At 40.1% G+C, this 12,584-nt stretch overlaps 1 protein-coding gene across 5 annotated transcripts in view; it reads right to left on the reverse strand.

The window, feature by feature from the left end:
- HYDIN (HYDIN axonemal central pair apparatus protein) overlaps positions 1-12,584 on the reverse strand; it is a 429,838-nt gene that overhangs the window by 255,878 nt on the left and 161,376 nt on the right. For all 5 annotated transcript variants that reach the window (XM_047836101.1, XM_047836099.1, XM_047836098.1 and 2 more), the window contains one exon: positions 3,061-3,160. In XM_047836101.1, coding sequence (XP_047692057.1) covers positions 3,061-3,160 — 100 coding nt within the window. The remainder of the gene's footprint in view (positions 1-3,060; positions 3,161-12,584) is intronic.

Consider the following 12,584-nt stretch of genomic DNA (forward strand, 5'->3'; position numbering starts at 1 on the left):
AGGAAAAGAAGAGCATGTATTCTAAAAGTAGATAGGATGGAAGAAAGGAAGAATGAGAAGCATCGGCGGGGGGGTGCAGCAAAAGCTGCACAAAAGAGTCAATTCAATGATGAAGTAAGCTAACATGAGGCATAATTGTGAGACCTCGTGGACAGTGAAGAGAGAGAAACTAATTGCTACACACCTTAGGGGAATTCTTTGCTGATTAACATTCACCAATAGAGGTCAGAACATCCAAACATCAGAGGATTAAAAAAGTTTAATCCCAGAATAAACTTGGCCCTTCAGTGTACAGAATTTATGTAGACAAACTAGACGATTTAAATATGGTTACCAATCATTTTAATACAAAAGTAGAACAACTCATAGAATTTGAGAGGGTGGGGCACCTGGGTGGCTCAGTTGGTGGCAACTGACTTCGGCCCAGGTCACGATCTCATGGTTTGTGAGTTCGAGCCCCGCGTCGGGCTCTGTGCTGACAACTAAGAGCCTGGAGCTTGCTTCGGATTCTGTGTCTCCTTCTCTCTCTGCTCCTCCCCCACTCATGCTCTGTCTCTCTCTGTCTCAGAAATAAATAAATATTAAAAAAAATTAACAGGAAAATTTGAGAGGATGGAATGGTGGTGAGCAGGTCAGGGGTCCCAACACGTGTACGTGTCAAAGAGAGACCATAGAATTGATGGAACAAAAAAATATAGTTTTAAGTATATTATTTAAAGCTACAAATAAAACTCGAAAAATAAAATAAAAATAATTGTGTTGCCAGGGGCTGAGGTGGAGGAATGGGATGGCCTGTGACGTGGCAGGAAGGAACTCATGGTGTGATGGAAATATTCTGTATCTTTATTTTGGTGGCAGTTATTCTATTGGGGTTTGTCAAAGCTTGCAGAACTGTCTGCCAAAAACCGGTGAAATATACTGCATGTAAATTATTATTTTTTAAAAGGAACACGCTTTAAAAAAAAAGGTGTATTCATTTATTTTGAGAGAGAGAGAGAGAGAGAGAGCAGGGGAGGGGCAGAGAGAGGGAGAGAGAGAATCCCAAGTAGGCTCCATGTTGTCAGCACAGAAACAAATGTAGGACTTGAACCCACGAACTGTGAGATCATGATCTGAGCCAAAATCAAAAGCTGGACACTGAACGGCCTGAGCCACCCAGGCGCCCCAAATGCATGTATATTATAACTCAGTAAGGCGAGCAAGGGAACAATAAGATCATAAGGGAACTAAATCCTTATCTTTCAGAGCGGGAGTCTCAAAAGGTAATGTGAGAAGCTGGCAAATCAACAAAACAGCAACATAAGCATAGAATTAGTAAGGAAAATTACCACCACAAGAAACAGCCAAAAGTGCTTCATCTTGAAAGTAACACTGGAGACTACTCTTTAGCTTTATCATCTGATTATCTACCTGTTTTACTTATTTATTCCCATCAGTATTTTAAAAGAGAATTCTGAGGCATTTTCAAAATATAGAACACCTTCCAGAGTAGTATGAAGAGCCTCCATACATCCTTTACCCAATAATCTCCTCTATAGCAAAGGATCCAGTCATCCAGATGTCATGTCTCTTGAGTCTCACTCAATCTGGAACAGTTCAGTCTTTTCTTGACTTTCATGAGCTTGATATTTTTGAAGATTACAAGCTGTTAATTTTGGTTTTTTCTTCAATTTGGGTTAATCTAATGTTTCCCCATAATTAGACCGTGTTAGATATTTTGACCCTAATATCAGTGAAGAGATGTTTGTTTTCATTGTATCCTAGTGAGCAGTCCGTGAGGTTGATTTGCTGGATTACTACTGTTAGTATTAACTAAGATAACATCTCCCAGTTTTCTTCATTGTAAAGTCAGATTTCTCCCCTTTATAATTAATAAGCATTCTGAGGTAGGATATTTTGAGACTACATAAAATCCTGTTCTATACCCTGCTTTCACCCATTATTTTAAGATCCTTTAAATCTTCAGAATGCTTTTTACCTGAATTCATTATTACCAGAAGTGCTAAATGGTAAATTTTTATTTAGTGGATTCAGAGATTCCTATTTAATCAATGTGTTGTAATCTATTAGTTATCATTATTTATTTTGATTCTTAACTTGTTTCAAATTTGGTCAGTGGAAGTCCCTTTGCTGGCTTCTCTATCACTTTGACATAACCCTGTCATTCTTTGAGCATTTCCTTAGTTTCCAGCAGGAAAGGAGTGTTCCCAGCTCATCTTCTTTCTCTGCCTCAGTCCTGATAAAAGGCCCTCATGGCAGAGGGCAGGATTCAGAAACCAAACTTTGGGTACTCAGTGTGCTCACTGCAATTAGGGTCTTAAAGCTGCCAGGATCTCTTAATAGACACAGTTAGGAAAGATGCAGCTCTATGTACATAAACGTATACACACATTTATACATCTATTTATTTCTGCCTCTGTGCATATCAACAACCATGAGTTCATAGGGAAGGAACTCCAATTCCATTCCAATACCAAAGCCTCATCTTAGCCTTTCTCCTTTCCACACATACATATCTGTGTATCTGCCTCCTTCAAGAGTGAAAAATACTGGCTTTTGTTATCCTCAATATATTTACTTTTGTGTTTAATTCCTCTACCTGTATCCAATCTTCTGAAGCTGTCAGGTTACCACTCTATTTGTACATCCCCCTTGCAGCTTCTGGCCACTGCCAGGCTGTCTTCCCATCCTCCCTGGCTGCATTATTTTGATTAAAAACTCAAAAAGTAAAAAATTCAAATGCCAAAGGCTATAAAAAGAACAAGAATCAAATGTTGAGACTTTGTGTCAAGTAATATTCTTTATTGTTCTAAAAATCAAGAGCAAACCCAGCTCCGTGGTTTCCTATCCCTGTGACTACACTATAATTGTAATGTACTTCAAAGTTTGATCTGTTCAAGAAAAAATGAAAAGCGCATAGCTTGACTCTATTATTCCCCGGTTGATATCACGTACTTCCTGTAGTCTGCACACAAATACACACGCACACACACGCATGCACCCCTCTTGATGCTCTGGGCACTTGGTAACCTGAGTTTACCACACAAAGAAAGTCTTTACCTGAAATGTCACAGTAAACTGTCTGCTGATAGAGCTTGGCTTCCAGGGGATTAAAGTACACAGTGATTTCAGCTGATGAGTTAGGCCAGACATCACCTTCCTGAAACCATGAAAGAATCATTAGAAAACAATGTGATAAAGGGAAGACACTGCTTTTAAATGTTGCTATTATGTTATAACCTCAGAAAATTTGAAGGCAATATTTTTACAACAGATAAAAGAAAGCACTATTTTACCCAACAGATAGTAAATTTATTCTACTCGTTAAGAGGTGGTACCAGTTGGAAGCAAGCTTCAAAGATAATTTCAGTGAGTTCATGAATACATAATTACTAAAGGAAACTAGGATGTTTAGAACATTTTCAGTATTTGCGTATCCAATGGACACTTGTTGTATGCCAACAGATGCCCAACACTGGGCTTCAGGGATGAAGAAAGGTGAGGTCTGAGACTACAAGGAACTCACATCTTAAAGGGGTCATAAGTATGCTTACAAATATTTTATGATAGATGTGATAGGTGCTGCACCATATCTGTCTGTCTATCTATCTATCTATCTATCTATCTATCTATCTGATCTATATATCATATCTACCTATCTATATGGTCCAGATGAGTAACTTACTTGATGGAGGGGCCATGTTCCTAACTTTTAAGGTGACAGCACAAGGACATACTCTTAACTTGTGAAAACATAGCAATGGTCCAAAGCAAAACAATGCCCAGATCCAACGCTGGTTCTAATCCAGTGTGACATTTCTTGTTTTAATGCAAACCACTCGAAAGTAGTAATAAAGAAACCAAGTTTTGAAATTGTAATACAACATGCTACATATGCGAATCTCCTTGAGGTATTCATTGAAAAATATTTTTGTATTAACCATGTAACCTGGGGCCTCTTCATTAAATTGTCAGGACTGTAAAAGGAGATGCCAGTAGCACCTGCTTCAAAGGGTTTCTCACCCAAAGTCTGACAAGGTCATGCAGGTCAAATGCTTTGCCCCACACTTGGTACACAGTTAGAGCTCAATAAATAACTGTTTAATATAAGTGATGTTACCTTTATGCCACCTGGAAAGAATAAGATAAAAGTATTTTTCAAAAATTAGGGGGGGATGGTGTGTATTTTTCTATGGTTTTTGTAAATAGGACCAAGTAGGGAAAAAGTGATAATCACGCCAGAAAAGTTATAAATGACCCCACTAGCTAAAGAGAAAACTAAAAAAAGACAACTTGGCTCTGTTTCAGACAATCCCCAATGCATATTGTATTCACTCCAGGCTGGCTAGAAATGCACATAGTGGTAAAGAATCAAGCAAGGAACAAAATGGTTTACAAAGTAGACATCGAACAAGAGGGTGGAAATAGAAAACTAGAGCCAACTTGGGTTTGTTCATGAATGCAACAGACTGATCAGTGAACTTCCCAGGCAGTATCCTGACTTCACAATGATGAAGGGCACAGAAGCAGTGGTGAGGGCTGTGAGTGTTGCATGGATCCTGGAAGCTCTCACATCCGAGATCAGCCCACTAGAATGAAGGCCCCATGACTGCAGGGACTGTTTTATTCCCAGCACCTAACCCACAAGTGGCTCATAGTCCTCAACATATCTATTCAATCGGCTGTATCCACGACTGTATAGTTATCAGCCAATGCCTATTCATCGTTGCAGCCTATATCTGCCATATTCTCAACTGGACAAAAGTCATACAAATTTAGAGCTGAAAGGGACCTCTAGGATCATGTGGGGATAGGGAAGCCCTAAGTGCTTTCACTTATTGAGGCATTTCACTTTTCCAAACTTTGAAACCAGTATTTGTTCCCTTCTGATAAATGGCAAATGCTGGTCCCTTATGACTTGGGGCTCCAATGATATGGAGTGTTAGGAACACTCTCAGCTAGAACAAAGTGGTCAGGCACAAGAGGTGGCTCATCCATTCACAGGTCCAATGGTGCACATTTCATCTTAGAACTGAAGATCCGGACTTCCTCCTAACCAGTGGACAAATGTATTCTTCTGGTGGGTTTAGGTGCTGCTCTGTTTGGGGGTGCAGAACGGACACGACTAACCTGTTCCTATCCAAACTGACTGACCAAAGGAGCTACTTTGGATCCTAAGAAAACCTATGCTAGAAAAGTCTCACCAGGACAGTAAGATAGGGTCCCAAGAAGGATACACTGGAAATCAGATAAGCTCAGTACATGTGAGAAAATTCAAGCCTCTTAGTGTTTGGGGTGCACCAGACGACTTTCAAAAGCATTATCCCAGCAAGAGAATCCAGGATCCATGTGCACACAAGATGGGAACACACTTAAGTTCTATCCTAGAAGCATTCTTGGACACCGCATCACCACAGAAGTCTGATTAGCAGAACTGGTGGGTTGGAAAACAGTGGGAAGACACACTCTGGAGGTGACCAGAATCTCCCCCAGAGGAGGGAGCATTGGTGTTTGGATGTGATCCATAAGAGGATCCTCTGATCTGGAGGCTCCTGGAGGCTGATAAGCCATTCTGTATAGTGAGGAAAGACGAGTGTGAGGGAATCTGAGTCCACAGGGTTCAGTCTGAGTGAATGGAACCATGGGCTCAGTGCATCCTTATCCTGGGCTGTGGTGGTTTTACTGTGCCAGCAACATCTGCTAGTCACTTGCAGCTTTTACTGAACCCTGGGAGAAAATTCAAGCACAAATCCTATTCTAAAACCCTCTCCTGGGGGTACCTGGGTGGCTCTGTCAGTTAAGCATCTGACTCTTGATTTTGGCTCAGGTCATGATCTCACAATCGTGAGACTGAGCCCCCTGTTGGGCTCCACACTGAGCATGGAGCCTGCTTAATATTGTCGATCCCTCCTTCTCCCTCTGTTCCTCTCTCACTCTTGCATGCATGCTCTCTCAGAAAGAATAGAAAAAGAAAAGAAAAGAGAGAGAGAGAGGGAGAGAGGGAGAGAGGGGTTGAGAGAGAGAGAGAGAGAGAGAGAGAGAGAGAGAGAGGAGGGAACGAGGGAGGAAGGAAGAAAACCGTCTCCTGGGCTTGTAGGAGTTAATGTACATTAAGAAGACTATGTGTATCTATAAAAAGAGAAATGTGGTCATTCCATTTCCTCTCACAGAGGGATGCTTTCAATATCAGGTCATTTGAAGGAGTTAGGAACTTGTAGAAGGACACTTATTTTTCACTTGGGATTTAAAAGTTAAGTAACTTCTATTTCTTTTTTTCCTTTTTTTCACATTTTAAAAAATGTTTTATTTATTTATTTTGAGGAGGGGTGGAGCAGAGAGAGAGAGAGAGAGAGAGAGAGAGAGAGAGAGAGAGAGAGAGAGAGAGACTGACTTCCAAGCAGGCTATGCACTGCCAGCATGGAGCCTGGCACGGGGGCTCGAACACACAAACCATGAGATCACGACCTGAGTTGAAATCAAGAGGTGGTCATTTAACTGACTGAGCCACTGCTGCTCCAACTTCTATTTCTTTACAGCAAAAACTCTTTATAGCACCTTCTAGCAAATCAGAGAAAACAAACCTCAGAAACAGGCAATCAGCCTAAACTGACCCCACTTTTACTTACATAGCTCTGAAACATTTCACATTACTTCTCAACTCTTCTGAAATTAAATTTCCGTGTCATTTAAGTCTCTGAAAAGAATTTTTCCTTCATTATTGCTCCATTTTAAAATCTCTTTCTGAAAACCAAAACACTCAGAATTTTCCCTGTTGGCTCTGCCATCAATATCCTTTCTTCCCAGTCCTCTGAAACCAACCTCACCACACAGAACACCTGCTGTCCTGCTTTCTTCCATGTGTGTTTTGGGGGGGGGTTGGGGGGTGTGTGTATGACCCATCTTCTATCATCATCTATTCTTCTACTCCAAAAGAGAGACTGAGTATATAGAATGTGACCTGTAAGTGACTCTTATTTTGTTTGTTGAAAATAATTGTCAAAATGGCCTTCAGTTATGTTGTAATTATATTCCTTCTTGATCTTAATATTTGTTTTTTCCTCAGATCCACAACTGCATTTCATTTCTCAATCAAGCAGCCTACTAGAAGGAATCAGCTTTGAATTTTCAGGTCCAAAGCTAACTCTCATACTGCAGCTTTTACTCAAATATTAAATATTTCTAGAAATGGGATGTCATGCTTCCTTCTGGAACAAGAACAACCAACCAAGTGACTTGCCAGATAGTTTTGAGACTTTTGGAAAGCTGTCTATGAACACACTTCCAGTAGTTCATAACAGGTGATTGATACCATCATGATAAAGTTGTCCTTTTAAAGTTATCTTCTTAAAAAACCTACATTGACAATGACTAAAGGGGCTATTTAAAAAATATCCTTTAAGAACCCTTAAATAAAAAACAAAATATTTTTTCTAAAATGTTTAACGTTTATTTAATTTTCAGAGAGACAGAGGGCGAGTGGGGGAGGGTCACAGAGAGAGGAAGATGCAGAATCCAGGTTCTCTATGAGCTGTCAGCTCAGAGCCCAACATGGGGCTCAAACTCACAAACTACGAGATCATGACCTGAGCCAAAGTCCAATGCTTAACTGAATGAGCCACCCAGGTGCCCCCAAAAACAAAATGTTTTAAAAATCATCTTCCTGGGTGCCTGGGTAGCTCAGTGTCTTAAGTGTCCGACTCTTATTTCGGCTCAGGTCAGGATCTCGCAGTTCATGAGTTCGAGCCCTACATCAGATTCTGTGCTGGTAGCGTGAAGCCTGCTTGGGATTCTCGCTCTCTCTCCCTCTCTCCCTTTCTGCCCCTCCCCCCCTCTCAAAATAAGTAAACTTAAAAAAATATTTTAAAATAAAAATCACCTTCCTTCCCACCTATCACCCATCTCCTTCCTCCTTCCTTCCTCCTTCCTTCCTTCTTTCCTCCCTCCCTCCCTCCCTTCCAATGAAAGATTATGGAAAGTTTTGCAAAATTAGAGCCCAACTGCAAGAACAGAGCTACATATATATGTTTAATTCACTTGGTTTATCTGGAAAGTAGTTTACAATATGGCTCAATGCCTACCTTTGTCATATAAAATAGTTGCATTTTGATCCCCAACTTAAATTTAGGCGAGTGAGCCAAATGTTTGCTAGTCAGATGGTATACTTTCCAATCATACTCCCTAATCTAATGAGACTGAATTGAATCTAACTAAATCATAATATTGGCAACCATTAACCAAGAGTTCATGTTCCCAGCACTGTGTTAAGTGCTGATATACATTACCTGCCTCAAACTTTACAACCTTGTTAAGTAGTATTATCCCATTTTAAAGATGAGACAACCAAGGCAAACAGAAGTATCTCACCCAAGACCACACCAGCAGTAGAGCTGGGATTTTATAATATATTTTTCTTTAATTTCTTTAATTTCCTGAACCCCCACCCTGCCACCGCCCACAATTATAACAAAAGGTCAGGCCTCACCTTTCTCACATGGTAAAAAAAAAAAAATGCCAGAAGAAATCTAAAGCCACTACAACTGATAACGTTGGGCTGAGATGAAGCCAGCATGACCTGGTGCTCCCATCTGGCAAACATGGTAGGAGAGCCTATATGCTCATATGTTCAGTTACTTTGGAAGGTGACTCAAGAGATTTTTTGGATGAAATAGTCAACAGTAATATGTCGCAGCTCTAGAGAAGTGCATTGGTATATCATTATAAAGCTATCCTAGTTGGGTCAGGGTACAGTCAGCTCAGAACAAGTACAGTGAATAATGGCTTCAAGAACATCTGTATAACATGTGATGAATCCCATCATGTTCCAGCAAAATGGAGAAGTTCCCGACTACATCAATAAATATTTTCAGCTGTGTTGTCATATTTAAGGAAAAAAATTTTAACTTCTCATGGAAAATAAAAATACCTTCTTAATCAGGTTTCTATCAATCAATTAAAAACAGAAGCACTGATAAGAAGGTATACTCTGTTTCACCACCTACAATTGCTCTTCTAGAATCTTCCAGATCAATGAGAGATATCATAGCTCTCTTTATCATCATTCGGGGCAAGTAGAAGTTGTCTCCAAGAGAAATAAGAAACAAAAATGGAAGCTAATATACTGAAGGTAAACTATCCTAATTATCATTGAGAGAAAAGATCGAGTCGTCATGTGACAGGCAAGGACATACTTGTACTCCATTGTAATTCCTGAGGCAAGACGCTGTGCTTTTCATAAAGTTTTGATTCTCAAAATAATGACCAGAAAAAATTTTAAGAGAGGGAACTAAGATCTGGCCATTGTCAGAGCAAGCTTCACTGAAGATGTGTCCTGTTTTCAATGAGATACTCCAACCCGTCTGCAGTGAAAATTCCACTGAGGTTTTGGAGGAGATGAGGTAGTTGTGTGCGATGTTCATGCCCTTCTCTAGAGAGAACAGATTCTTGTCTCTTTTAACACAGAAGGGTGTTAACTTTTATTTAATGAGCCATGGGAAACTTTCCTGTTTCTAAAGATTCCCCCAGGCCTCCCTCCACCTACGGTGGCTCTCCAATACAATAGTGGATGTACCAGGCGGAAAAGGTTTGCCTGAGCACAAAGATCTGAGAGGACGAACAATAATAAAAGGAGACTGAAGGATGGAAAACCATACTGACAGAAGAGCTGTGACTTGTCAAGGACACTTTGCTCTCAGCAGATTCCTGTCCTCCTTTCTCCTTTCTGGTGTCCATTTCTGAGGAGTCAGCTCCCACATGTTTGCAATGTGACTCATGACTAATGGTACAAGTGGAAGGGGTTTGCAGCAAAAAGCTACATCTTTCCTCTTTGGTAGCCATCTGGGCTTCCACCCAACCTGGTTCTGCTGAGCCTACATGCTATGCCGATTTGGGAAAAATAAAGCAAACTAAATTTGAGCTGTGCTTTCAGTCTGAATTGCTGAACCACATGTTTTCTGTAGGCTTAGGTGACGACAAAGCATGGTTTACTATTACTTACCTGGTAATAAAGAAATTATCAAGTTTCCCTTCCTTTTTGAGGCTTAGTTAAATTAAGCTAAAGCTTCCCTCAGGACACTGGAAGAAGTTTTTTAATTTTTAATTTTTTTAATGTTTATTTATTTTTGAGAGAGAGTGAGAGTATGAGTGGGGGAAGGGCAGAGAAAGGGAGTGAGCGGATCTGAAGAGGGCTCTGTGCTGACAGCAGAGAGTCTGATGTGGGGCTCAAACTCATGGAACCATGAGATCATGACCTGAGCCAAAGTCAGACACTTAACTGACTTGAGCCACACAGGTGCCCCTGGATGAAGTTTTCTTTAATGGAAAAGACATTTGCTACCAGAAGTAAAAATGTTTTCCTGGCTCACCAATGTCAGGCAATCAGTGAGGACCAGTTTGGGAAAATACCTTTAAATTGTCAGGCCTTCCTTTTGGAGAAAATATCAAGCGTTCAATATTCAGAAATTTGCTGCATCTTTTAAAAGTGTGACCTGAGCCAATGGTACCAGAGTCCAGAGATAAGGGCAGCACATCTGTGCTGTGATTTCTCAGAGGATTCCCAGACACCCATGGAAATTTAAAGCTTAATTCTCTTTTTGCCGTGTGATATTCTTCTGCCTCACAGTTCTCAGAATTGTGGTTTTCGTCTTTGAATCTCTCTCACTCAAGTACCCAAGAGACCTAAGCAGCGGATATAACATAATGAGACTGTCAAAATTCTGTATAGCCAGATTCCATCTAGTAAAATAGAATATTATATTTCTGAAAGTAGTCAATTTCACTTGCTTCTCTGGAAGGCACAAAACATGCATAATAGACTTAATTTTGCAATTTTTTTTCCAAAAGGGGGAAAAAATGATACAGAAGCAGATAGCTTGAGAAATAATCAGTATTCTACCAAATGCAGTACCTTCCCCAAGGAAGACATAAATGGAAATTTCTAGGCCAATACTCCAAGACATTATCAAAAGAATTCACATGAGGACTTGATATAAATAGTAGTAATACACTACATGCACTGATGACTAGAACAACAATCATGGCTACCACTAGAATATCAATAAATTACCAAGTAAAGCTAAAAACAAAAATCCTTCCAGACTTATATGTCCTATATCTGTCCTGAACTGACTTCTCCCTGTAGTCACTCGGCGTCCTTATCTACTCCCTTTTTCTACCAGTGAACACCTTTGGGGTTTCTCCAAAGACAAACTCCCATCTCTGCATTCTGAGACTGTATCAGTACCCAAGACACTCCAGCATAACTCAAAGTTTGAACAACAGACTCTATGGCAATGTTATACAATGAACATATTGAGAAGAAAGTGAGTCAAGACAAAGGAACTAACCAATGGCCAAGTGGTGAACAGGTGGTAGAAAAGAGTAAGAATTTGCAGTTCTAGAGTTTGGGTCAGCATTGAATTAAAGTACTTCTCACATGATCAAATTAATAAAATTTTATTAAATTCAAACTCATCACCACCTCAGGGCATTTTAGGGACAGTGACTGATCTGGATCTTAAATCTACTTGCCTTAAACTGAAAGAGCTGCTAGAATAGGAACAGAATTCCCATAAAATATTCAATATTCACAGAACACAGTAAGGGCTAAACTAACCTTGGTTTTAGGTGGTGCATTTGAAGAACCAAGATATTTAGACATATGTCTGAGAAAATAAGTCTATCATTTATTTCTTTTCAGACCCTAAGGTAACAGGTGATTTTCCTTTTTAAGTTTACCTCATTTGAAGACAATGTCCTTCCTCAATGGACACAGAGGCTGAAGAGCCCATCAGAAAGCAAGGTGGTCTCTAAGCCACTGCACCAGCCTTTTATTTTTATTTTTTGCACAGGGTATCCATTAGAGATTGACTGTTAGATGAGTAGGTGACACTGCTTGATTTTAATCCCCCCTGCTTCTACTGTAAATTCAGCTCATATAAAAAAACTAATTAAAAGGAATCACACCCTAATAAAAAAACTAATCACTGATGCATAACTCAACTGTCAGAAATTAAATAGTGGCCATTTGGCGTAGCTGATCTAATACACAAGCAAGATTCAGAAGAGAACTTCAGGAGAAAATAGTGATGAACCCACCAGAAAAGGGGAGAGAGACATGTAAGATATGTTGATGAGCTCTCAGCTAGCTGGTTCTCCTCTTAGCCATCCTTCTCTGTGAATTTACAGCCTCTCCTCTTTTTTCAGGGTCCCTAAAGGTGAGCATCTGGGGGGCTGTCTTGGGCCCTGTGCAATTTTCCTAGTTTACTCTGTTCTTAGAATTTCCATCTTTTTTACATGCCTTCAGTGAAGGTCTCTATATAATACTCACAAATCTTGCTTCTACTTCCAATTCCTCTCTTACAAATTTAGTACTGCATTTCCAAAATTTCTTGGATATCTACTGTCACCTCAAATTCACCATATTCAGAACCAAATTCATCACCACCCACTGATTTCCATTCCTCCCTCCCTTCTTCCTTCCTTCCTCCCTCCCTCCCTCCCTCCCTCCTTTCCTCCCTTCCTTCCTCCCTCCTTCAATTGGTACTGTGGTAGACCTGGGGCACAGATAAGGATAAGGCACTCCTTGA

This window comes from Prionailurus viverrinus, chromosome E2, assembly GCF_022837055.1.
Source record: "Prionailurus viverrinus isolate Anna chromosome E2, UM_Priviv_1.0, whole genome shotgun sequence".
Classification (NCBI taxonomy): Eukaryota; Metazoa; Chordata; class Mammalia; order Carnivora; family Felidae; genus Prionailurus; species Prionailurus viverrinus.